The 27,095-nt window shown below is 41.5% G+C and overlaps 3 protein-coding genes across 5 annotated transcripts in view; 2 read left to right on the top strand and 1 right to left on the bottom strand.

Annotated features, from left to right (window-relative positions):
* SHLD2 (shieldin complex subunit 2) overlaps positions 1-5,475 on the top strand; it is a 123,937-nt gene extending 118,462 nt beyond the window's left edge. Inside the window, 2 exon segments of the mRNA XM_006029509.3 lie at positions 3,203-3,318; positions 4,294-5,475. Coding sequence (XP_006029571.2) covers positions 3,203-3,318; positions 4,294-4,487 — 310 coding nt within the window. The 3' untranslated portion in view covers positions 4,488-5,475.
* Positions 5,476-5,603: 128 nt separating this feature from the next.
* SYT15 (synaptotagmin 15) overlaps positions 5,604-27,095 on the bottom strand; it is a 24,556-nt gene continuing 3,064 nt past the window's right edge. The window contains exons 2-8 of one of the 3 annotated variants that reach the window (XM_025210978.1): positions 23,399-23,609; positions 22,587-22,729; positions 21,175-21,470; positions 18,774-18,944; positions 16,325-16,445; positions 9,937-10,116; positions 5,604-7,452 (exon numbers count right to left, since the gene is read on the bottom strand). In XM_025210978.1, the coding sequence (XP_025066763.1) occupies positions 7,313-7,452; positions 9,937-10,116; positions 16,325-16,445; positions 18,774-18,944; positions 21,175-21,470; positions 22,587-22,729; positions 23,399-23,609 (1,262 nt within the window). In that variant the 3' untranslated portion in view covers positions 5,604-7,312. The remainder of the gene's footprint in view (positions 7,453-9,936; positions 10,117-16,324; positions 16,446-18,773; positions 18,945-21,174; positions 21,471-22,586; positions 22,730-23,398; positions 23,610-27,095) is intronic. The other 2 variants (XM_025210977.1, XM_025210979.1) reach the window with 2 other exon arrangements.
* Positions 22,741-27,095, top strand: part of GPRIN2 (G protein regulated inducer of neurite outgrowth 2) — a 73,298-nt gene continuing 68,943 nt past the window's right edge. The window contains exons 1-3 of the mRNA XM_025210975.1: positions 22,741-22,788; positions 23,424-23,507; positions 25,109-25,200. The gene's annotated coding sequence lies outside the window, so the exon portion shown is untranslated. The remainder of the gene's footprint in view (positions 22,789-23,423; positions 23,508-25,108; positions 25,201-27,095) is intronic.

The following is a 27,095-nucleotide window of genomic DNA, read 5'->3' as shown; positions in this document are numbered from 1 at the left end:
GGAAATGTCCTTGAATCCTGAAATACCATTGCCTTACTTGAGTATATTTGTTTTTGCTATAATTTAATTCCACATCATGTGGCAGGCATGGGGGACGCACCTGTGTATATACATACACATACTCTTATATATTTGCTTGCTCTGCTTATTTTGAGCTTTAGAGAATGCAGTGTTTCAACCCTCTAATAAAAATACCTGCATGTTCCTTTTTTAAAAAAATTCCAGGGCTTAAATTTACAGAATTTTTTTTAAATTTAAAAACTTATGAGAAAAGAACACTTGTCTCATAAGTCTGTATTTTTGTCATGGTACTTTACTTCCTGTTTGTATAGATCAGACCAAAATTATCCATGCTAAGGTAAATTCTCTTTAACTTAACAGTTGTGTTTCACTAAATATGGCAGGTTTGGCTCATAGCAAGTAGCTCATGTTAATAACTTCAAAATAGAGAGTTGAAAAAGGCCTTAGATCAGGAGTGGGCAGTTATTTCGGCTGGAGGGCTGCTTAATGAGTTCTGATGAGCTGTGGAGTTTATGGGGGGGTGGGGTTGTGGAAGGTGTGGCTGTGTGCGTGCAGGGCATGGGGGGTGTTTGTGGGTGTGTGGGGTGATGTGAGGGAGAGCTCATGGCCCATGCAGGCAGAGTCCCACAGCAGCACGCAGCTCTGACCATTTCTGGGAGCTGCATGTGTTGGCAAGGAGCTGGGCCAGACCACCCTGTGTCCATTGCACAGGGCTCCCCGCATCTCAAGTGCAGCTCCCAGGACCTGGCCAGAACTGTACACCACAAGCAAGGAACCCCACGTGATGGAGCCAGCAGCCTGGCTCCACTCCCTGCCATCACATGCAGCTCCCGGGACATTGCTGGGAAATAGGAAGCAGGGCTCCCTGCTGCACTTCTGGCAGAGGCGGAGTCCCGGGAGCTGAACATTGCAGCAAGAAGTGGCAAATGCCACTTGATCATGCAGGACTTCCCTCTGGTGGCATGTGAATCTTGGGAACTGCACTTGAGCCACAGAGAGTCCCATGTGATGGAACCAGACCAACCTGTGCTCTGGCCACCTCGATGGGTGTGGGCCACCTCGATGGTTGTGGGCTCTGCACTCCCGCTCAGTTGTAGCTTCTCCCTGGCCCCCAGTGCTTCTTGGAATGCAGGAACAGGGACATAAGGAGGAGCCGGGGGAGCCGAGCAATTTCTCTGGCAGCAGCAGCAATGGCCCTGCCTGGAAGCAGTGTGCTGTCTGGGGCTGGAGCTGGGTGCTCTCCCACATGAGTGTGGGAGCACAGCATGCTGCCCAGGTGGCCGTGGGCCTCGTACGAATGCAGCAAGGACAGCTGTGGGCCAGGCAGGGTACAATTAATTGGTGGGCGCTTGCTCACGGGCCAGATTAAATTGCCAGGCAGGCCAGATTCAGCCCACGGGCCATATTTTGCCCACCCCTGCCTTAGATCATTCTTTAAGTGATTAAGGGTCCCTCTAGACATGCGGGTAAATCACAATAGGATCTGATGCATGATCCACACGTCTGCTTCTTGCCATGCCACACATGCATGGCAGGAAGCATGACTAGGATCATGAATTAGATCCTATCAAACCTCATTTCTGGTGCAATGGGAACCCGGGATCATGATCCCAGGCTCCCTCTGCACCAGCAAGTAGAAGCTCACATGATTGGCAGCCCCCTCAGCTGACAGGGCTCCCAGACATGAGGGTATGCTAGTCATCCCTGCAGCTGAAAAATAGCAGCTGATGCAATCCACACACCCATGTGGATGGGACACTGTGTCAACTGTGGTCTCCTAAATATGGGGGTGCCTGGAGCACCCCTGTAGCTGAGAGCCCTGTCAGCTGATGGGGCTTTCAGCCACAGGGGCACGTGCTCCCATGTCTGGGAGCTCCTAGACTTAGAGGTGTACATGGGCCCTTCCCAGCTGGAAGCTCTAATCAGCAGATGGGACTCCCAGCCACAGGGCCCCCAGCCACCCATTCAATTAATTGCACAATAGGAAGCAGCTACAAAGTTATTAAACACATTTTGTGGAATTACTTTGTAGCTTATTCCTCATTTTTGTCTTGCCATTAATGTGGCTGATTGATCAGTTCAAACATGATTAACTGGTTAGTCATGCTTTAAGTATAATATGCAGATGGGGCCTAAGACAAGTCATAGAGACATAGAAAAGCTTTTGGTTATAACTGTATAGTTAATCCAGTAACAAAAATCCTTGTCTCACATTTTCCCTGAACCATAGCTATTTCCCATTATTAGTTATAGACCTATCCTTGCTTTTCATTATTTTAGTTTTGAAAACAAAAAATCTTGCAAGATCTATAAGATAGGGAAGAATAAATATTACCACTTTTAGCAATGAGGAAATGGGCACGAAGAAATTATGTGGCTTGCCCAAGATCACACAGAAAATCCATGGCAGAACTGATGATACAATTTTAATGTCCTTTGTTTTTAGGGCATGTCTAGACTGCCTCCAGATCATACTATGGGGTGGCTCAATGAAGTAGAGTGCATCTCCTCTGCTTGCAATAAACTCCTAATTGATGTAATGTCTCTGCCTTAGCATAGAGCTAGACATGTAGCAATAATTACGTAACACAGAAGTTTTTTCGTGTGAGACCAGGGCTGCTCTGAGGTGCATAGATTACCTCTCAGATGGATTTAGCGTGCACAGAGCAGGCGTGCCTTGCTTCACAGTGGTACTCCATAATATGGTCCAGAGATGTTGCAGACATGTCCTTAACCATAAATTATCCTTCCCTCAGGTCCTAAGTCAATACTGCAACTATGAGCTTGAAGAATAAGTGTCAGATGCCCAACTGGTCTAAACCAGCATCACACCATAACATGCTTTTGTCAATACCTGAAAGGTCTCAAGTGGTAGAATTTTTATTGTCCTTTAAAAGAAACTTGGCAAAAAACTGCAGAAGCACAGCTTTCCCCATTTGCTAAAAATATGTATTAATTTATAGTTCAATGGCACTATCATTCATTGTGTTTGGCATTCATCAAGCTCAAACTTTTCCTCTAGGTGGTAAGAGTTGAGAGCACAGCAGAGATTTGTCATACCAATAATATTACATGCTTGAAAACAATATTTCATTACCTTGACCAGAAGTTGTTTCAACTATAGAAATTCACCATTTCAAATTCATTGTGTAAGAGTCTGCATGCTTGTTTTCTGTTTTAGACCTGCCCTGATGACTATAGAACATGGGGAATATGACATTTGTATTCATGTGGTGTCAGAGTTGATGGAAAAAATCTTCCTTAATATTCCTGCAGACTGGCTGAACAGACTCATAGGTACTGTTCCATAAGCTATTTGTTAGTAGAACTATTAAGTACAGAACAAAAAATCCAAAACCGTAACAAACAAACAAACAACAAGCAGACTGCTGGATGAGACAGGCCATTGGGATCGGTACAGTATTTATGTTTTATATAACATATTGTTATTTTTTTAAATAATTTGTTTCATAGTGAACTTGGGAGATGCTTATACTTAATTGCCAAACTTCAGAAATTATTACTCTGAAGTTAAATTGCTAAATATCAGTCGGTTATTTAAAACTTGGGTCTGTTTAAAATATTGGTGTGCCTCTCCATTCAGAACTCCCCTGAGGTGGCAGAACCTAGCCTTTCTGCCAGCAGAGTAACACTGTCTGCAACTGGAAGACAGCCACTACTTGGTAAAAGATGTGTGTAGATATGCTTGCACCTTCTGACTGCTGTGGTCATTTCAACACCTGGTGCCTTCCCATAGTTCACTTCACTCCTGCCAGCACAGCTGGCAAGCTGTGGAGCCATGCTGACGTGAATACTCTCTGGGGGTGATCCTGTTGTGATTTTTTGCTGGCAAAAGTTCCAGTGGTGTGTCAACAAGGCCTTAACGTGAGCTTTTGTTTTGTTTACAGCAGGGCTGTCCAACTGGCTGCCTGTGGGGTGCATGTCGCCCATGAGGAGTTAACATATGTTCCCTGAGTAAATTCAGGGACCTAAGGAATTGTAGCTCATCACATAAATAAAGATCTTGTCAAATCAGAGTGTGTTCAAAACTCTTCCAAAGAAGGATATATGTGTTTTTTAATTACTAGCTAGTTTCCTAACTTTGTTATTTATTCAGTGCTTTTTTCCATTTCTGTTTTAACCTGGAGTACCTCAGTGACAAGAGTAGACAGATGGGACTGTAAAATGGCAGCTCTTTTGGGGTGGAAGAGAGACTTAACTATTAGATGCATGACAGCAAAGCATGACTGGTTGGTTCTCTGTCTTTTGCAGGGCCCTCTTCAGACACAACCTATGCCATAATAGTAGCAGACCTATGCCACTCACTGCTAACAGACACCAAAGCATCCTATTTGTTGGAAATTAGAAGCCATTTTGTGCTGGATGAAAACAGCTATCCTTTGCAACAAGATTTTCATCTGCTGGATTTTCATCCTGAAATCTGGAGCACTAACCTCTGCAGTTAACAGAGATCATATGAGCAAGCAGATTGCAAGTAAAAGAAGACAAATTAATTAGCCCACGGGAGTAAGTTTTTTAAAAGTATAAAATTGTTTTATGTTTAATTTATACAAAAATCTAAATATGGAAATATGTTATTTGTATATACTGCTTCTGTAGTATTTAATGAATTTTCATGTGGTATACTTTTATACAACAATTTTGCTTTTATTTTCATTAAAAAGGATTTTCCCCATTGATTGCTGCTCTTCTTTTCATCATTTAGCAACTAAACTTAAACTACTACATAATGCAGCCATCTGATTATTAAGCTACGTTAGCAGGAGCACATGGTATCCACACTCTCTAATCTGCACAGCTTCTTATAATAACCTGCAGACATTGACCTTAGGATATACTACACAGTCAGTATAGCCATTGACTGTTGTAGAGGGGAAAGAGAGAAAGTCTCTGTTCCTTTACACTTTTCTGGTTGGAAGAGGAGAGGTCTATAGCAGCCTGGGGGACTCTTGGCACCTGTATTGTTTCTGTTGCTATTATTGTTGTTGTTATTAGACTGAGATATATAGAGGGCTAAAGCAGTACTGTTTTGTATAGTTTTGTGAACCAAATTTAGTATTGCTTCTTCTTTTCTGCCTTCTACAGCCAAATTAGGTTAGATTAGATTGGATTGCATTAAATTGCCATGACAATATACCAATTTTTATCATTCATAAAGAATAAATTAACCTTCAAATTGGAAACATTAATTGAAAAAACATAGGATGGTATATTTTAAGTTAAGGACAGAGTTATAGGGGGTTATTTTATATTCTCATTGTTTGAAGTGGTTGGATATAATCTGGAATGAGAGACAAACCATGTGTTGTAATTTAATTACCCTTAAACCTGGTCTACATGCAGTTTTTGTACATCTGAAACATTTATGTATATCTGTATGTATATCCTTCAATCCCCATAATGTTATGTAGAATCATTAAATGGCAAACCTCATATAGACACAGTATTTGTTATTTTATAATGTATAAGCAGCACTGAGAAAGGAAGCAGCATTAGTGCAGTGCATTATTTTTATTGCATATTATACACTGTTTATTGAGACAGAAAGGGATGCACTGTCAACCTGACAAGTACAAGCAAAGGACCAAAAATCCCTTGTTTTCTAGTTTTAGTAGCATTTTAATTAACAGAAATAATACATTACTAATTGAAGCTACACACAGTCTAGTAACACCAGCATGACTGACACACAGTTTCATAGATATTAGGGGCTGGAAGGGACCTTACAGATCGAGTCCAGCCCCCCTGCACTTGTGCAGGAAACATAATTTATTGTTCACCTTTATCAGATAAGTTGTCTTTTATCTTAAAGGTGCCACGCTGTAAAAATAGTGGTCGCTACAATTGCATTGTTGCATTAATTTAGTTAGCACACATTTAGATATCATTTTGCTTCCCAAACCAGACAAACTGTATAAATAATAAACTGTTTTAAACAGTTTTGAGGAGTAAACTGGGAAAACCAGATCTATGACATGTTTTTGTTGCTTGATAGCATTAATTCAAGGAAAGAAAGTATGGTGTCAGGTATTTTATAAGGTTCCTCACATAACAAATCCAGTGTGCCCTCCCAACATATAACAAACCATGTAGTATGAGAGAATGTCATATATTTCTCTTCGGAGACCAGATTTGAACATACTGTACTACTGCCCATCTCAGAGATATTCCAACACACAGTACCTTCTGCAAACAGGAGCAATGTTTTCAAAAGAAAAAGTGCTTTAGTTTCTCAGGAGATGTTTTGCTTAATGTATTAAGCTAATTAATGATGCATCCTGTTTGAAAGGAAGCCTGTTTTATATCTACTATAAAGATTACAATACTGATTGGAACAAAGTACTAAATGATTCATTAAAAGGAAGTTAGTTGATCTGATTTATAATTGTTGTTTCGGGTGTGAAAGGTCCTAGGGTCAAGCTCTGGATGAGCAGTCAAGGAGGGAAGAGGATGTCCTGTTTATTTTACACTGATTAAAAATAATTGTTCCATCTTACTTTTCCACTAAAACTATTTCATTCATCAGAGTTCAAGCTAGAAAGAGATTTTAATATGAGAATTTTAGCCAACATTTTCAGTACCTTCTCCTTTGTCTTTCAGTTTCACCAGAAAGTCAATGTTTTAATTTGAGCCAGTTGGAGACGTTCAGCTAAACTGAGATAAGTACAGTTATCTTGAGATGCACATAATTGTGCTAATGGTTGTTCTGAATATTATCATACTCCCATTCAAATTTACAGTACAGTCATTCTAAGTAACATAGTGTTTGCATTACATACAGTATTCAGCCAACATAGTTTAGGCCCAATTGATCAGTGTGTTACTCCAATTTAGTGCCAAAGTACCTATATTAATTTTAGTGAAGTTGCCTTGGCCTAGAACAGGGATAATGCAGAGGTCAATTAGGCCCAATTCCTAACTTGTTTTACATTCCAGCCACATGAAAATGTAGTGACCAGCAGGCAGGATCAGTAGCCCAAATTACTGGATATAGGATTACTATACTCAGGCTTATCTTTGTTTTGTTTGCTCTATTGTACATAATTAAAGAGAATTGAAAAATAATTTTGGAGGAAGAGAGAAACAATTTAGCAGCCAACTATGTTGTGTGCATGTAAGAGGAGGTTAAATGTAAAGTTGTCAGCTGGAGGAAGAGGTTAAATGGTGGGACCATTTTGTGCCCCTGTCTTTGGATTAGAAAGCATATCAGCACTTTTGTGTGTTATAGGAGGTCTCTGTCCTTTGACTGCCATGCAGAGGGACCAGTTGCTTAACTAGGTGCTGCAGCAAGAGCGTGCCATCTTTTAACCAGCTCCTTAGGCTTGCTGGTCATTTCATTCCAGTGTTCCAGCTCTCTGCCCCTAGTGTACATATAGGGCCCAACCACTACACGTCCTAGTTGGTGGCTTTCTGAATAGAAAAAGAAAGGGTGGTTAGTAACCAGTACATGTCTAATGCTCTGATTAGACCTTTACCTAAGATCAGAATATTAACATTTATTTTACTAACTTAAAAAAAAAAAGTATTTCCAGTCGAGGAGCGTGCTGTAAAGGTACCTGCAGATGTTCAGGGCCCCACTCTATAAAGCGCTATGAGTTAGAGGCCCCCCGCTTTCCCAACCCAACAGGCAGACATCAGCCCCACTCCCCTCCCCAGCTCTGGTCATTTAAAGCAGCTGGCAGCTCTGTGCTGCTGCTATCAAGAGGTCCAGGTCAGGGTGGAGGAAGGGAGCCCCTGCCTTGCGGGCCCAGCCTGGCTCCCCCCAGTACCCCATATGGCAGGAGTCCATGAGGCAAGGGGTCTCCCTTCCACCTTGCCCCTGCCCCCCTCAGCTCTGGTCATTCAGAGCAGCAAACAGCTCTGGGATAACAGCCCTGGAGGCGCAAGCAGCAGCCCAGTCCTCCCCAACACAAAAAATTAACCCTGGAGGGAACATGTTCCCTATGGCACTCTGCTTTACAGTGCCTTAATCTAATACCTTATTTGTAGGGACCTACCAAAATCACAGTGGAAGTGCACTGCCCAGCAGCTCCTTTAATCTGGCAGTTTTCCCCATGTGCCCCCACACGCTGATTCACAGAAGAGCCCTGCCACTCACTCCTTACCAACGGGGAAGCTTAAACTGCAGTTTTAAATATGGCGCCGTTTTTACCTCCCAGATTGTCAGCAGCAAGCAGCAGGGGTACTCAGTGGTGGGAGGCAAAAACCATACCATATTTAAAACTGTGGTTCTCACCTCCTTGCCAGTCAAGAGCGAGCAGTGGGGAGAATCATGGGGGAAACTGCAAGATTAAGGGAGCCACTGTGCACACTTCTGCCATGATTTCAGTAGGTACTTACTCATTTGACCAGGGTTAATTTTTCACACGATCAGCCATTTTAAAAAAAACTCTGCAGCCATGCATATATGTTGTCACAGGTGTAGAGAGTTTCAAGGGTCCTACTGTGCAAAAAATGTAACTTGTATAAGAACCCTATATCTTGAGCTATAGTACTCTTCCAGTATGCTCCAATCTTGTATACATATATTTTAATTCCAGCCCTTACACCTCAAGAGTTATTTCAAAATGTGTCCTGCTTTGGTCAGTCACAAACTGGCTGAGACTTGGAGGTGAAAGGCTCTTTATAGGAAAGAAGACTACTCAGTTACTGTAGTACCAAATCAGAGGTTGGAAGTTATGGATTCTGTTTCCAGCTCTGTACCATTGACTTAGTCTGTGAAACTGAGCAAATCATTTAACTTTTCCATGCCTCAATTCTTCATCTGTAAAATGGGGTTAGTAATTTGCACCCATCTTAACTGGATTTATTTTTAGGTTTGTAAAACATTTTGAGATACTCACATAAAAACTGCTATGGATTTGTGTGTTGATTCTAATACAGATTATATCACTAATTCCAGTCCCCCAGAGCCAGATCATTATGTAACTTTTGGCAAGATTTTACACTTGAATCTTGTGAAAATTGAATCTTTACACTTGAATCTCGTGAAAGTTATTTGTTTCAGTACTTGTTTAGATTTGAAAAAAATGATAATACCCAGATAATATATGGATACTTCCTAGGTCACAACATTTCTGTTGTTGACCTGTAGTTTAATTTCAAAGAGATGTATATACCCACAGTCTTTCTTCTGTCTAAATTATTCTAAATATTACTATATATCAAGTAGTGAATTAATGTGCAGTTATTCACCTTTACTATGAATGATTTCCCATTGTCATCAGACTATAACAAGCAAGAAACCAGGGGTTCTTAACCTTGTTAGACTCAAGGCACCTGTCAGAAAATGCTAGCTCTTAATTTTCACTCACTTCTTGACTACAGAAAAATAGAGCAAATCTTCTGTTGCCCAGGACTCAGAAAGACCATAACAGGTCATAATGTTTTTGATACTATGGATTCCTATTTGAAATCTCTGGGTTTTTCTTGTGAATGTGTAGTGTTTGCACACCTAACAGTGCTAATATTGAGTGGCTCTCTGCTGCACCCTAAAATGAATATTGTGGCACCCCAGGGTGCCATAGTACCCTGGTTGAGAATCACTATTTAGACATACCTGGTCTCTGAAAGATGTGCAAGGAACACACTTAAGGTGGACCAGTGCAAATCTCTAAAATTACTGTTTCCCACTGCAGGTTTATTCATAAGTATGAATACTTTTTTGCTAAAGAAAAAATTCATGTAATATTTTAAAACAATGTTATTAGCTTTTCTGAACCCTTTTCTAGTGGCTAGCCATCTAAGCAGCAGCTTCTAAAATACCCAACTTTCCTATTAATAAGTACCATTATGCTTCTCTCAGTTTAGAATTATCCAGAGTAGACTTCTGCCAGTGTACAAGAACCTAACAAGCTTTGCGACATCTCAGGTACAGTCAATTATATTGCTTACTGTCACCCTCAGCTTTCTGAAGCACAGACAGGCTCAGGCTTGCTGTATCCAGCTCTTTCTGGTCTGTCTTGAAGCTGAAGGATTCATTATACACTGGATTGGGGGATCCTAGAACAGCTGCTGTCTTTTTACACTTGATGAATTTATTGTGGTTCATCAGTGACACTTTGACATACACACCTGCAGTGAAACAAGATTAAGAAAAGAAAGCAACATGTCAAGAGCACTGAGAAGAAAGTACAAAGATAACTGAAAGCAGTTCCATGCTTTCAGATGCTGTGTATCATAAAAAGGTTAATGAGGCCTTATAAAATACAGGACGGGAAGAAAATACAATGATGCTATCTAGTGGAAACACTTTAGGTTCCCATCAAGGAAAGTGGCATCCACATTCAAGATAGAGACTTATGATGTCACTGATTTCTTGTCCTTCATCTTGGCACATTGGAAAGGAAGTTTGTAGAAGGTACTGGCACCTGGCAAATAAAAAGTTGTGTATTGTCTGTTTTTTGGGGGGGTTTTGGGGGGGGGTTTGTCTTTTAGAGACTTCACAAAAAGGAAAAAAAGAGAGGTGGAAGAAAGAAATGTAATGTCTTCCGTTGCTTCCTGTTCTATACCATCCCCACTCTTCATTGTTGTTCAGCTTATGTCTGAATCTGCTAAAGTCCAAAGTGGTCTGAGCATTTTCCATTTCCCCCCAGTTTCAGTATTCAGTAGAAAGTACATAAGAACTTTCCTCTTGCTGACTATACGGCTGTCTTTTCCCTAAAAGCAATACAAGCTCCCCTGCTGCTGCCCTTCTTGCTACTCCCTATTCCCCAGTTCATTAATGCAGAAGTTTAGCAGTACTATAATTTCCAGAGTTGACTGTTAATTAGAAATGTCAGGAGTGATCCCACAACTGGCAAAGGGAGAATAAAAAGATCTTTATCTTTTTCTTTTCTAGTATCCTATCTTTGACCAATATCAAACATGTAAGAGGAACATGCAAGAACTCCTCAGTAGACAGATGGAATAAAACTCTGGCTTTATACAAATCTAATACTGGTCTCTAACAATCAGACGTGCTCCAGGGCTTAAACCAAAGATCAGGTGGCCCTTCTAAAATGTTATACTTGGTTATAACAACAGTAGATGGCATGATTTCCATATAAATATTTAATCCTTTTTTGGATCCTATTAATTTAGTTTTGATGTGATATAACCTCTTTACCTCAATAAAAAGAAAAATTCCTTGGCGTCGTACTAAATTTTTCTTGTAACTAGAGAATCAGTTTTGGAAGTAACACTTGGAAGTTCAAGCAGAAACACTAGATTTGGTGCATTTGCTTTTCATGTGTTGCAACTAAATTCATCTTACTTCTCAGATTATATGGTTTTTAATCTCATTCAAATCAATGAAAGTTATTGGTCCAAACAGGAGTTTGGAGGTTAACATTCTACTCCTACTACATCCCATTCACAGACATTACACATCTTAGTATTCAGCAGTTTACTTTCAAGAGAGACTGGGTTTAGCAGGCTCTGTCAAGTCATCACACTTATTTTTAAAAACACTAAATTCACTCTCCAGCTTTATTCATTCAATCAGTAAATACCCCTTTGTTGATCTGTCTCTTACAACAGGCTACCATAGACCTTGCTTCAAATATCACCTGTACAAGGAAACAGATAGTGTTGTAAACACAAGAGTTTTCTCATGTAGGTTTTCTTTAGCATCTGCAAGAGATTCAGCAATCACCGAGTCAGCTGTACTAAAAAAGCATTACCAAAGGAAATAAGGGCTGATTGATTTAATTTATTAAGTATTAAGCATTTAGCCTGGGGAACTGTTTGCTGACCATTCTTCCTTCCTTCCTCCTGGAGTGTCATGCCTTCCATCAGTATACTGATGGTTACTATAATAATCTGCAAGACTGTGGCATCAAATTAACACAGCAGCTTTGTGGCACGTATATTGAAAGAACCAAAGTGAATTTAGCTCTTGCTGTTGAAAAATTTCAAAGTTTCACTTAGAAGAAAGATCAAATATAAGAAGCATTCTCCTCTCGGTCATAAAGGTAATGACAATGAAGAATTGTCCAGGTTTAAGCTTTTCCACCCTTAGGATGTTTCACCTACATCATTTGTAATTCATTTCCCAAAAGCCAGTCATGTAAATGTTAGGGTTGTGTGAAACTCCGGCAGCCATTTCGTTTTGGAGGTGTTTCGGCCCATTTCGGCGCCTGAAACACCAAATCTGAATTGGAACGGAAGGCTCCAAAATATCTCTGAAATGAAACGGAACTATCCAAAGCATTCCGGAGGCAGGACTGTGGGGAAACAGAAACTCAGAAGAGGGAGGGGGAAGAGGCGGAGAAGGACTGCTCTGATATTGGCAGCTGTAGCTGGCCAGTGTCCACGGTCTGTCCCTGAGGTCTGTTCCAATCCTAGTTCTCTGAGGGAGGGATGGAGAAAGAACATATAAGGCTGTCTGTGAACTGATCTCTGCCTTTTGTGAGATCTGTCTCTTGCAGCAGAAGCAGCAGATCATAGCATCTAAAGGGTCTAGGCTGGTATCAGTAGGTAGTTTCTTGCTACCAAGTTGTAGCCAGCCATTAGCCAATTCTTTCCCACTTACCCTTGCCTGCCATCCCTATTGTTAATCCCTTTCAAATATTTCTTCCCTCAAAATCCTGTTGTTTATTCTAGTTATTTTTTTTCACCCCAAACAAAAAGAAAGCTGTGCTTTGTCTGGCAGTGTCTCATCACTGCGCAGGAAAGCACTACACATATACACATGCAGACACACATTTTCCAGCACACCAAACATGAAGCATGCTGAAAAGGCAGGTGCCCAGTCTTCTGGTGGGGGGGGGCAGGCAGAAGGGCCAGAGTGAGCGCCGCAAGTTCTGCCCCCCCACAAACATAGATGCACCCTCTTCCCTAGCAGGCATGAGGCTTCTGCTGCTAGTGGGAGCAAGGATATGGGAGCAGTGTCTGCACCTACCCCACCTCCACTAACACCAGCAATAACAATAATCTCCAGCACCACCAGCATGATAAGCACCAGCATGAGAGCATCCCCTCCACCCCAATTTCAGTTCCCAGCTTGAGCCTTCCAGTGCCAGAGGGGGAGCTGGATCCGGAAGCAGTGGAACTGAGTGCTATAGCCAGAGAAGTTCTGGAGAAGGAGGGGGAATCTGAGTTTAAGCTCCGCACCTGTAAGATCTTTGAGAGGCCTGAGGCTTGCTGGTTGCAGTGGAGTTGTGAGGTTCCAGGTGAGTTTAGCTGCCTGGAATGCCAACTGCGAGACATGGGCCACTGGGTAGGGTTGGTACGGAGCTGCAGAATGGATGTCACCCCTACACATCAGGGACTTAAATGGGTCATCTCCTGCCTGGGTAACACCTTAATTGGTTTTCCATCAAGGCATGACAGGAGAAAGAAGGGCAGGCAGTTGAACCAGAAACAGGTGGGTGGGTCAAGATCTAACCAGCACCAGGAAGGCCCCCTGTTACAGGCTGCCATCATCCTGCTCTGCCTTAACACATACAAGACAGACAAGGGTCTTTGGGTCACTCTGATATCTTTTATTAGACCAACTGAATAGTTGGAGAAATACATCTTAGCAAGCTTTCAGGTTTAAAACCTTTCGTCAGGCTGAGGAATCATCTGCAATTGGTGTGTGTGCTGTTCCTGGATGGAAGGAATAGTAAAGAAGCCAGAGGCTGGCATGCAATGCAGGGAAGAAAGCTAATCAGTGAAAATGTAAATTGAGGTTTCAGGGGGTGAGGGATGCAGGGGAAGGGGCATGTAGCAGGTAAAAGTGGAGGGCTACCTGGGGAGTCAGATGTCTGGCAGGTTATCATGTGTCATAAATCCAATGTCTATATTGAATCCATGAGTGTCTGTATCTAGGAGGTTGATGAAGTGAAGTTCATGTGCTCGTGTGAAAAGTGGTTTGTAAATTCCCTTTGAGGATCAGGCCTGAGAGACTGGAGACAGAGTGGCTTTCTTGTGAAAAATGTGCCCCCACAGGTGTTTGGGTATTCTTGTCTGTAATAGATTTCTGGTGCGCATTCATTCTGGTGTGCAGTTGTTGCTTGGTGTCTCCTACATATTTTCCATCAGGGCATTGGGTGTACCGGATGAGATATATAACTTTTCTGGAGGTGCAGCTGTAAGATCCAGGAGTTGGGGATGGTTCTGTTGTGGGGTGTAATAATTGTGGGGGTACTGGAGATATGTTGGCAGGTTTTGCATTTCTTGTCATGGCATGGTCTGAATATATTCTGTGTGTTTTGGGCTGTAGGAAGTTTGATTCTAGTGATGAGATTAGCAAGGTTCTGTGGTTGTTTGAATGTACAAACCATTCTTTAAAGACGAGCCTATGAACTTCATTTTATCAGCCTCCTGGATACAAAAACTCATGGACTCAATATAGATATTGGATTTACACTATAACCTCTGGATTTACACTATAACCTGCCTGACCTCTGACTCCCCAGGTACCTCTCCACTTTTACCTACTACATCCCCCTTCCCAAACCACCCCCCACCCTCCCAGCTTGTCCCTCACCCCCTCACACTTCATTTTATATTTTCACTGACTGGCTTTCTTGCATGCATACCAGCCTCTGGCTTCTTCACTATTCATTCCATCCAGGAAGACCACATGCACCAACTGCAGATGCTTCCTCAGCCTGACGAAGGGTTTTCAAACCCAAAAGCTTGCTAAGATAAATTTCTCCAACTATTCAGTTAGTCTAATAAAAGATATCAGGGATACCCTCGACTGGTCTGTGCTGGGGCTAGGACCCAATGCTGGGTCAAAGGGCCAGGGGCCCACCGGCCAAATTACCAAAACAGCGTCCAAACTCCAAAACAGATTTGACTGAATCAAAATGGAACAGTGATCTGAAACACCAAAACAAATCACCGTCCCTTCGAAATGGCTGAATCTGAAACCAAATTGAAACATAACCGTTTCGCACAACCCTAATAAATGCCTTCCTTATCTCTGCTCTCTAGGGCCCATTTATAGTAGCTGTTCTTCAAGCCATGCCTTTACAACTAGGCCATGGCTTTTGACCTCATGTCTTTGCTTATTGGAAAATTATTTTGTTTGTTCGTTTTTAATATCAGTTCTGCCTTGAGCAAGGCAAACCCATCTCTAGAAACAAAATGCAATATGTATCTTGTTTTTACATGCTGCATTTTACATATTGAATTCAGAAAACATCATTTTAGCATTTTGTAACACAATGCCTGGTGTCTGGATGTTTAAAGATACCCGATACAGCAGCATTTCATCTTTGTCAGTAAGAGCCTTGTTACACCTTACACTGCGAGCTGCACAAATGTTGATCAGTGTTAGTGCTAGCTCAGATTTGGAGCAATACCAGCAGGGGCCTGGAGGACAAAAAGGAACAAATCCCTGACCCTCCCATTCCAAGCTTCCCCCATGCCCTCCCCTCCACTGCTTAGGTGTGGCTACCAATGTCCCAGGAGAGCAGGCAAGGAAGTGTTAACCTATTTGCCTGGCCTGAGCTGCCTGGTTGCTGCTCTTTTTCTGGCTGTACCTGCCCAGAGAGCAGCAGGAACAGCATCCAAGCAGACAGGTTAACCCTTCCCTGCCTGCTTTCCTGAGACTGGGGAAGTGGGGCAGTGAGTGGGGATCTGGGGCACTGGGGAGGGTCGGGGCTCAACTCAGACTAGCAGGGGAAGCGGGTGGGGTGTTTACACTAAAGTGTAGCCTGGACTGGCTACACTTTAGTGTAACAAGCTAGGTAACATGAATCAGAGGTGAATTCTGCCCTATAGTGGCATATCTTTGAGCCACATAACAAGTGCTTAAAACTAGTTTCAGGTGTTAATATGTGGACAATCCAGGTGCTAAGAGCTCCAGGAGCTGCCCAAAATTCCTATGCAACAAGGCTCTAAGATTCACTCTGTGTGCACTTTATACAACTCTTCAGTAGCTGCAATTACAGAGAAAATTAACCACATAAAATATTTTACATCCATATGGCTCTTTCTATCCTACAACACTTCACAAGCTTCTAGAAGTGCACTGAAGTCACACAGTTGGGTTCAGATATTATTTTGAACCCAGGGTTCAGAGCCTATGGATCTCTGAAATGTAGCCTTGTCTGATTTGGAGGCCAACAACCATGTTCACAGTTAATTGTGGGCACAAAGTTTCAGGTACAATAAATAGAAGTTATCAAAATCTAGTTAGCACAGTAAAACAAAACTGTTTGCTCCTGTTAATTCTGAAATTAAATCATGCTGGTGTTTAGTTATTCAAATGGGGTCAATGCAAGCCTGGCGGTGGATGAACAGGGTAGGAATAAATTAAAACAGGAATTCTGGAGTGGTAAACTGAGAGTAAGGCAATACTCACTGGTAGTAAGGCTCTCATCTTGTAGCTTCAATCCCCTTGCTCTTAGCACCACCACAGTGAGACGTCCCAGGTAGTCATTATAGCTGAGGGAGAACTGGATATCTCCATACTCTGAAGGGGGCTTTGTAAGCAGAAGATTACTGGTAAAATTAAACTGAAAGGCTCTCTCTTCAGTCATATACAGATGTACACTTTCACACTAGTGTTTTCTGCCACTTTAAGAATGGAAGATGAACTCTAATGTCTTTGTATTTCATTACTAATTGTATTTGCAATGAACAGTATTTTGGTGTTAGTTATATTAGACAAAAGTGTTTTTGCAGTGTACTATTCAAGAGATTCCAATATGCTCCCTCACACTAAATCCTTGGCTTTATTTACATGAGTAAATACACTGATGTCAGCAAAAAAAGTTTTGTACCCTCTTATTAACTGCTACTCTGATGTGGCCCCCATCCCTCTATTGCACATTATCAAAGTGTTGCTTCATACTCCCACACTTCCCACAGTCTTTCTCCCCTCAGCACCAGCATAAGTAATGCTGTAGCCCTTGGGCAATATAAAGAATTTTAGACTTGTCACCAGCTAAATATCTGTTTTTGTAGGTTTAATTGAATGGGGTCAAACTTGTTGATGTGTTATGAAAGTGCTAACAAATGAAAAGGTTCCTTAAAGGCTCATCTGCAACATTCCTGTACATTTGAATTACAATGTTTTGAGGTAGAGCATTCTTTTTATTTTGCTGTGACCTGCTTTTTTCTCCTTCGCTTTTTAATTCCTGGCCATGTACAGACACTCAGTTTCTAGAAAAATTTCCATTCTCCCATTAGAAAACAAAAATGTGCAGCCATTCAAGCTTTTTCTCCCTGTGCAAAAATGGCTGCTTTGAGAGAAAAATAACCCAGGAACAACCAGAGTTAAATTGCTCCCAGGAGCTTCTCCTGGGAGACATAATGTCTGCAAGCTTTTCACCAGTTGAACTCCTCCTAGGAACAAGGAGGAGTGGAGTTAGGAGAAAGGGCCCCTGCCTTCCTGAGACCAGGGTCATCCCCCATCTGGAGAAGGAACAAGAGGCAGCTGTTCCCCAATCCCATAGACATGAGACAAAGGGAGGAGCAGCCCCAGATGCTCTCTCCCTGGTTCACACCAGAGCTCCCAGTGTGAGAAGCAGGAAGGAATTTTGCCATGCCTCTGCTCCAGGCACTAGGAGCCAAGCATAGGGAGTGTTGCTCCCCGCCTGCTTCCCCTTGCACCCTCCCTTTCCCCACAACTCAGCTGAGCAGCAGGGGCAGTAAGCTGGGCTTACAAGACCAGCTTTTAGCCCCGCTGGTTTCCTTTCCCTCGCTGCTCAGCTGAACAGCGTGGCCGGGAATTGAAAAGTTGGCACAGCCAGTAGCTGGGCTTGTAAGTCTGATTCTCAGCCATGCTGGCTTCCACTTGCAGTTTAAAAGGCAGAGAAGCTGGGAACTGTGTTTGGGGGAAGGCATCTCAAGTCTGGCTCCCAGCCCTGCCAACTTCTCCTTGCTGCCCAGAGCAGAATAGGATGAAGCAGGCTGTTGTGTGGCAGTGGCAGTGTCAGTGCTTGGTGAAATGCCCTTGCCTTGCCCCACACTACTCTGGCTCAGACCAAAGTAGTATATGGTGAGGCAGCTGTCATTCCCCTTTGGCAAGGGTCTCGGAGGTTTGCTTCAGTGGCTGAGTGCTCCCCACCCACCCTGCACTTCTCCAGGGCAACCCAGAGAAGTGCAAGGAGCTGGGCTATTCTCCTGCAGGGGAGAACCTGGAAGGTCCCCATCAGGGCTGACAGGATTGGGGGTCATTCTCCTGGGGCTGGGGCCCTTCTAGGGCAGTCTGTGGCAGCTGCTGTTTAGCAGCTACCATCTGCCATTTGACAGCCTGTCCCCTTCCCAGGCAGGGGAGAGTACGGACTGTCAAGTAATGGGCTCTCCTAAGGGTGGGTTGGCCCAAAGAGCAGCCCTCTAGCGCCCCTTTACTGGAGAGCTTGCCTGTGCTGTGAAGCACTCCAGCCTAGGGCTGGAGGAATATGTGCATAGCTCCTGGGCTATTTTTCTACCGGAATAATCATTTCTACTAGAAGAAAGTAATCTGTACGCAGCCTATAACAGATAACAACAGAAAGTGTTCTAACACTTAGCTACTGCATTTTGTTCAAGCTGTGGAATAGGTAGATCTCTATGCATGCAGCTATTCCAGTGTTAAGTCCAGGTTGGGGAAACATCAGAAGTTCTGTAGAGCTGAATGTTATTATGTCAGGGTTTAACAAAACAATATATTATTTGATTTCATGTTCTTCTGTCCTTTTCATGTCCACATGCAGTTACTGCATGTTCTCTAGCCATCCTAGTAGGCCCATCAAGATGGAAAATTTAAAAACACAAGCCAGAGTAATATTTGCCTAATTTATTTAACCCTTTGCTTAGTTGCCTACCTCTAGGTTTTCTGCCTCCAGATCTCTCCAAATGACCAGTTTGCTGTCACTAGTTAGTGTTTCATTTTTCAAAGGCAAAATAGCTTGGCCCAGGAGGTGGTGCCTTTTCTGTTTATCAGTGTGAAAGACCAAGAACTTCAGGGTTCTTTGGTGTAATGTTTTACTGGAAGCCTGTGCAAAAATAGGAAAAGTAGTTCAATATAATCCAAATGGGTGCTTATGAATTATTTATACCACTATGTAGAATATAATCATCATGTATATTTAAGACAGATTTTTTTTTGGAATGTGTTGAAGAGTTGGAATTTGAAAAAATGTTTTAAGCCCAGTGTTTTAAGTGTGTGAAGTCACAATTGTGCAAAGAGTTCTTAGGATCCAAACAAAAATAGTATTAATATAATTGTAAAATCTCTAGAATGCACTTCAAATAGTTTTTAAATTAATATAAATCTTTTGATGTGAAAGTATGATATTGTATAATGTTCCACTTCTAGAAGCAACTGGTATCCCCTGGGAAGGCATGCAGTTCCTAGTAGTTCAAAACTGATGCTTTTAGCATTGTAGTGTTGCTAGATACCGTACCTTCAACCTATCACTTTACTAATTACAGACATTACCCACCTGAAATCTTAATACAGGGTAATTCCAGGGCCAGAGAATTACATTTTGAGAGGAGGTAAACCAGTTCACAAATTTAAGAGAGATTTTTTATTATTTGGTTTGTTTTTAAGCTTCTCAAAAGTAGGGAAATATTAGTAGTTTTAGGTTAATGGATTAACAGATCAGGTAAAGGTGTTTGTTAAAAATTGCATGACAAAAGCAATGTATTACATAGCTCCATAGTTTATCATCAGGACACATGATAAATTATTTTCAGGCTTGTTTCTGTACTCAAAAATATAAATGTATAGCCATATACCAAGCAAAATACCTCGTATGATTGACACTCCTTTTGGTTTATAAGCATGCATTTTTCTTTGGAAATTTGGAAGAATGCATTGAAAATTACTAATTTATAAAAGCAGAAATTATGTAAAATTTCTATTTGGGGAAACACCGTTCAAACAGAATAATTATGGGAGCCTGGGATTTTCTTTTGGTTATGGGTGCTTAGATGTACACTTAGCATAACAGTGCTAGAATGACTGCTGACTAGAAGCTCAATATATTACTGCAGTACATTAAATAACTAATTAAATAACTAATTTTTAATCGATATAATTTCAATATAAAATAGGTATCTATATATTTTATTAAATTAAAATTATTTCAAAATAAAAACCTGTGGTCAGAAATTTTGAAACAAAATTGAGTCTAACTTTCAGGACTCTGAGGCTCCTGATTCAGATCTGGTCCCAGGCCCTTCTGTGTACTGGCTCCCTGTCAATGTCATGATGAGATCCTGGGACCCATGACTGAGCCAGGAGCCTAGAACTCAAGAGTCAGGGCTCCTGCTTTCATGGCAGAGATCCTCAAATCAGGAGCTCTCTGGTGTGTGCTAAAACTTTCAGTGATTCTAGTCATTCAGTTCTGCAACAGATCACTGACTTGAGCTGGAGTTCCCAGGATGGCCAGGCTCCCACTTACTAAACAGCAGGGATCCAGGTTTTCTCTGATAACTCCCTCCCCCCACCACACACTTTTTGGATTAAAACAGTAACCCAAAATCCACTTTTTTCCATGATTAAACTGAAACACCACTAATATGTGTGTGTGCGCGCGCATACGCGCGCGTGTAGATAGATATACACACACACATATATAATTAGTGGCGTTTCACTTTAATCGTGGAAAAAGTGGATTTTGGGTTACTTTTTTAATCCAAAATGTGGGGATTTTTTTTAATCAGAGAAAACCTGAATCCGTGCTAATAAGGAAGCTTGGAATCCCTATGAACCCTAGTCCAAGTCAGTGTTCTCAGGATTTTGATTCACTGCTGTGGAGCCAGAACTCCTAGGTCTTCCAGGTTCTGCAGCAAAGAGATTGAAGCTCTGGAAACACTAATTTCCCAACCGTGTCAGTCTATGTGGAAGGGCTATCCTGGAGTAATTGACCTGGAAAGTCTAGGGTCTCTAAGCAACCCAAACTAGACTGATTAGAGCTGGCATGAAAGCAGACAGATGTCCAACAGAACATGTGCCTATGTTTTGACAGAAGTTTGTTGAAACTGATTCCTTCTTGCAAAGTATTTTAGTTGTGATGAATCATCACTTCTGGGCAAAAACTTACTTCATTGGAAAGTTTCTACCAGCTAGTCATGGCCATATGTGTGTTGGGAAAGGTTCATCATGAAATGATGTAGCCCTCTTGACTACCTAGCCTATCTTGCTTCCTTTGATCTTATTTCCCTGATATTCAGAGTGAAACATCATAGGCAGAAATCCAGTTAAAAAGCAGGTACCTGAAAAACAAAGTTTTCATCAAAATGTGGGTTGGGGGTTTTGCGTTTGGTTTTGGATTGCAGGAAACGCCTTTCATCAGGCAACAGGTAGATTTTTACAAAGGGACTACAGGAATCTGCAGGGGCCTGAAGGTTTCTGGCTTTAATCAAGGAGACAAGGAGCCTCTCTGTTTCTTGCTCATATTCCACTGAGAACCAAAGACGACCAATGTTGCCCTCAGGGAAGTTTGTCTCGCTGTTGTCTTCAGGGTCCTTGTACAGTTCTGGATTGATGGATCCTATAACATAAGCCCCAGCTTTGTAAAATTAAAAAAAAGAAATGAGGTTGACTTTAAGGGAAACAATGTATCATTCTTGTTTACTGACAAGCTGCTTCTACGTATAAATTCAAGGTTCGAACTCTGAATTCAAAGCTTGGGAAATGTTTATTTCTGGGGCCCATCTCTTTTATTCCTGTTATTACAGAGCAGGGCCCGTGGGCCAGATGTAGCCTGGAGAGCTGTGTGATTTGGCCTCTGGGGCTCCCCAGAAGTCTGGAAACTTGGCAGTGGAGCATTAGCAATTCTGCCACCAGTCCTCCACCACCAAATTTCTGAGCCCTATGGGCCACATGACATGGCCCTGTGCATAAGATCCTGCCTATATGCACAGAGGTGGATGACGGCCCCACCAGGCACACATGGTTCTGGGACAGCATGATTTGATGTGTGGCTGAGGGCAAGCAGTTGGGCCCAATCCTGTGTATGTGGGGTGGTTTGGCCCAGATCCTAAGTGCATAGGAGTGGGGCGGGGCTATGGGACCTGATCCGTAATGTGTGAGGCAGCTTGGCCTGATCTGGAGCACATGGGTGTGGAGCAATGAGCCTGATCCTGAATAAGTGGGCTGAGGATGGGTGGCAGGGCCTGATCCTGAGAACAGCACAGGGCTGAGATTGCAGGCCCCATCCCACACAAGGCTGTGGCTGCAGCCACCATATAGCATGCAGGACCAGTGCCTGTTTCATTGCGTATTGCCTGGGGCCCCAGCCCTGCGAATGCCAGATTGGTCCCACAGAGTGGATCCAATCCACAGAGCAACAAGTTTGGCCACCACTGTTATAGACAGTGACTGCTTTGCACAGCTCCTGGGAGAAAGTAGTTGCTGCAGCCCTTGTAGGGTACAACAACTGCAACTGGCTATGCCCACCCATCTGGAGGGGTGAGCACTGTCACAGCACTCTACCAGTGTTTTGCTTGTGTGGAAGATAAGGGGGAGGCAGGGCTGACTGTTTCTTGTGGCCCAGTTTTGCATGAAAACACAGGAAGTGGTTGGGACTATTCGTGCTGAATACTGTAGTAAATTCACAGCAAAGATGCTACTCAGTATCATTTCCTTTCCAATAGTCTGTCCCACCTTTGCAGTGTCATCATACCCAAGGAATGAAAAGATGACCGAGATCCAGACTGAGGGGTCATGCACAGCTCGTTGTCCTCCTGAATCGGCTCTTCATTTGTCAGATTAATCCAGTCTCGCGCATGAATTTTTGGTGGAATGATGAATGGAACACTTCTAGTTCTGCTCAATGACAACAACCACTATCAACTTTTCCATTAAAACTAAGAAAACCACACTTGGTAACAGGAACATGTATTTAGTATCATTATAATTTCAAAGTTTTCCATCAGTTATATCTGTATCACTCCTTAACTAGACAACATAATACCTTTTATTGTATGCTTATGTAAAATGTAAACAGTTGCTTGTATTATGGAAGATCTTAAAGCACCCAACCAGGAATCTGGCACATCATTGTGCTAGACTCTGTAAATACAAACACATTTTTAGACAAATCCCTTTAATCCTTAAGTAATATGTAAAAGCGAGTGGGGGCGGGGGGAGAATACTTGTTGCTTGTTTTGTTTTGGAGACTGAAACCATAACATTAGTCCCCCAACTTTTTCTTTTGGTCTACTGCTTCATTAATTCCTTGATCGCAAGGTTCTTGAAAAATTTCATTCTGAGCATCACCAGATAACATTGTAGTCCACAGATCATAAATACAATTTCACCAACAAGTAGCATTTTCTGAGGGGGACCTCATGTCTACAGGGAAGGGCCTTGAGTCTAAAAGTATTGAGAACCACTGCTCTAATGTGTGTGTGTCTGCCTACATTTTGACACTGGCAGGTTGAGAGGCATGCGGTTTAATAAACAGTAGCCTGTGATAGGAAGAAATATTTTCACCTTGTGCTTTTTGGTTGAATTGCAGGAGATGATTGGGTAAAATTCTGTTCCTGTAGACTGGGCTCCAGACATGGTGGAGTAACTGGATTGGCAAGTTCTTCATAAGAAGGTAGGAAGCATAACTTCTTCCAAAGCAGATATAGCGCTATTCCAATAAGGGTGAATAAAAGGATGCCTCCTATCACACCTCCAGCCACAGCTGCTACCTGTTCTGATTACACACAAAAAATACAATATAGTGAAATACAAGAGAGAATAGGGGATTTTGAATGGGATATTGAAATTTAGGACTAAGAATTTCTAGTTACTCTGTGTGTTAAAATATTTCATGACAATGGAATTGTTTGTTTCATTTCTAATTATATTGGCTGAAGTTCTAGAGACAGGATTTGGCCCTCAAGTATTTTCTTGAGGTCAGTCTAAGCCTGTGGATTGAACTCCCAAAAGAAATAGGGACCATCACAAACTTCACCACCTACCAATCCACATGCATGGCACATTTCTTTGACCTACATTCTCTGATACAGACACATAGCAAAATGTATGTCTGAAGGAAATGAAAACCTTATCAAAGCTGTGTTGCATGCATGCACACATACTTCTGCTTTGTAGAAGACAAGAACAAACAATATAAGCATTAGTCATATTATTTAATACAGTACTGGAATGTGTTCATATATTCTGGTGATGTTGACAGAGTAAGAGCATACGTAGAAGGGCAGTAAACTTAGGAAACAAAGATTTGTTTTTTTTCCCAGTTCAATGCGAGAGAGTCCTAATAAAAAGCAAGCTAAACAGTGGCAGATCAAGTATCAAGCAACAAATAGTACCATTACTTTGATTCATTTCCTTTCTTCTGTGCTCACTTTAAAAAAACCTGTCAAAATGCAAAACAAATTAAAGTTTAGAAATTAAGCAAAACAAAGAACTTTTTTTTAGGTAAAAGCAAAGTTAAGAAAGAAAATAAATAATTACAGGATACATACGTTTCCTGGTTTGGAAAGGTTAACTCAGACATCATCCAAACATTGTATCCGGAACCCTGATTACTTAAGATAAAAAATAATATCTCCAGAAGTTCTGTATCAGCAAAAATGAAGAAAGTTTACAAAGGAATTGCAAATGCCTTTATTTAATAGTAACCTACAGAACTTCCTTGATAAGAAGCCCTCTTAATAAAGAGCAAGAGTTGAATATTGCTAATAGGCCCTGGTCACTGGTGCTGCAGGCTCCTTTATGTAAGCTACGGCAGTAAAACAACTACAAAGAGACTAGATGTCCAGTCTCCCAGACCTCAAATGACAATCACAGAGTCCTCATAGGCAATGCTATGTTATCCTATACAAAAGACTTTGGTGTCTGTGACACGCCACATTCAGTTTTAGGCAGAGGAGGCATGGCAAGACCCTTGTATATTTGAGTTTTTGACTGCTCCAGGGGACTGTAATGTCAGCTGGCAAATCTACAGCAGAGCAGATAACAAAGCAAGGCAAGGCCAGACCCTCATCCATGATGTAACCTCTGTATATTCTTACATGTGAGTGACCAAGTGATCCTGACTATGTGAGATCAGAATTGTTAGAAGTGTAGTGTCCTTGGGAGCCAATCACCTTCCCTTTTTGCAAGAGTTCCCAAGGTATGAAAGAAGGAATGGCTACAATGCCTTTTCAGTTCTTCCTAATTCACTTTTATCTTTACTTCTTTCTCTAGATTTCCCCTTTGCCTTCAAACCCTCTCTTCTTATATAGACCATGGACAGAAAAACCTCTCTTCTCTGCAAGCTTATGCTATCCTTAGTAATGGTATGTTTTGGTTATTTATGGACTTGGCAACACAAAGTTTTGAGCTATATATGAACTTTCTCAGGGTTTGTGGCATTCAGAAGCAGGTGCTTCTTTATTATCTGAATCAGCGTGGCTATATCTAAAGTTAAGAAATCAATTCCAGGTTTCCTGGATTGAGGATTTACTCATACAGTATGAGGCATGTTGTCAGCTTCCAGTAAATCATAATTAATAAACTATTTGTTCAGATTATGAAGTGATCACCAGCATGTAGTTTATCAATGGCTGTTTGGTAGAGATACATCTGATTATACTTTCTTTCTATATATTGTTTATAATTCCCAACTCTGTGTACATTTTTTCTACTTGGCTTGTTTAATTGACAGCCTTTATAGCAATACCCGTAAAAATATCCATTCATAGATAAAAGCCAAAAAAAGGCCATTACATCATTTAATCTGATCTCCTTTATAATAAAGCTGAGGTTGTGATAGTGCTTCTTTTACTTTTTTGTATTCAATATATATATACTTTTCTATCCCTTGCCTTCCCTTAATCAAGCTCTGATCTTTATGGTTACTGATCCATTTCCCAGTCCCCGATAAATTAATCCGATAAGAAAGTCTTTTCAAGGTTTTCCTTCAGGCACAATTTATTCATCAATCGATGGCACACAGTTCAACAAAAGCTTTACATGTATAATGAGTCTATTCCTAGGACCAAAGCAGCCTGTGGTGGAGCAGGGGCTTTTTCCTCCCTTATGCTTCTGCCTCTGTTCCAGGTGAGCCAGAGGAGCAAACTTCCTTCCTGATTTCAGATCTCCAACTGTTCTCTCTCAGCCCTTTGTAGGAATCACTTGGGCCCTTTGAGCCCACTTGAATAGATCTGACTAGTCCCAAACTCTCTAGCCCTTAAATATTTAGATACCTGCATTACTGAACCTTCCAAAATAATGGATAATCATTTTTATATCTCTTGTTCTTGAAATTAAAACACAGGTATTTCTACAGGAAAAAAAATTGTCAGCTCACTTCCCCACGAACACATCTTTGTCTATAGTTTTTGAAAACCAGAGAGAGAGAGTCAATCCTTCAATATAAATGCCTCTATAAAATGATCTAGTAAAAAACATACTAACATCAGTATTGCAAATGTTTGTATGCCATATGCGTGTTTAAAAAATACCTAGCATTTCAAGGGTCATAAAAGCTGAAGCCAACTCCCTTTGTTTTCAGTTGATTTCCTTCTCTCCATTCCCAAGTAGTTACACCCATTCTAGCCATCCTGTGCTCTACCTAATTACTGCCTTATCTATACAAGCATTAATAGCAACAAAGTAAGAGGGTCTGTAATGTACTGTACAGCAGCCACTCTGGAACGAGGTAGAGCAAATCCAAAGAGAAGGAATTTCTAACAGTTGTGTAAATTCAACTTTATTTTTCATTGCTAATCGTAACGTTGAAATGTTTCCAACTGATTTGCTCTACTCACTGACATTAGGTCAGATTGTGCATTTATTCATACTGGTATAAATATTCAGTTTATCAACTGAGTACAACATTGTTATTCGGAACTTACACAAGGTATCTGGAAGCTGAGTTGGGCTTTTTTTTTTTAAGCAGTTGGCCTGGTCTGATTAAACCAAACCATACTAAGAAATAGATCAGAATACAGTGTAGCCCAAATCAGAAAGGTAACCAGTGAAATAAGCACTACTTGTGGATAATTAGTCTAATTTTTTTTTTTGGAACTACCTGTACTGATGGAAAAAATAAAATATTTTTCATCTGTGATATCAGTTCATAGTAATCAGAGTCTGAAAGGATTGCTGGAGCACTGGATTAATTTTCTTGCACTATATGCCCTGCAAGGACCATCAACATGTGCTGGGTACCATGCTTGATCTTAGTGTG

The sequence above is a fragment of the Alligator sinensis genome, unplaced genomic scaffold, assembly GCF_000455745.1.
Source record: "Alligator sinensis unplaced genomic scaffold, ASM45574v1 scaffold374_1, whole genome shotgun sequence".
Classification (NCBI taxonomy): domain Eukaryota; kingdom Metazoa; phylum Chordata; order Crocodylia; family Alligatoridae; genus Alligator; species Alligator sinensis.
The sequence above is the reverse complement of the archived record's forward strand: the minus strand, read 5'-3'. Positions and strand labels throughout refer to the sequence as shown.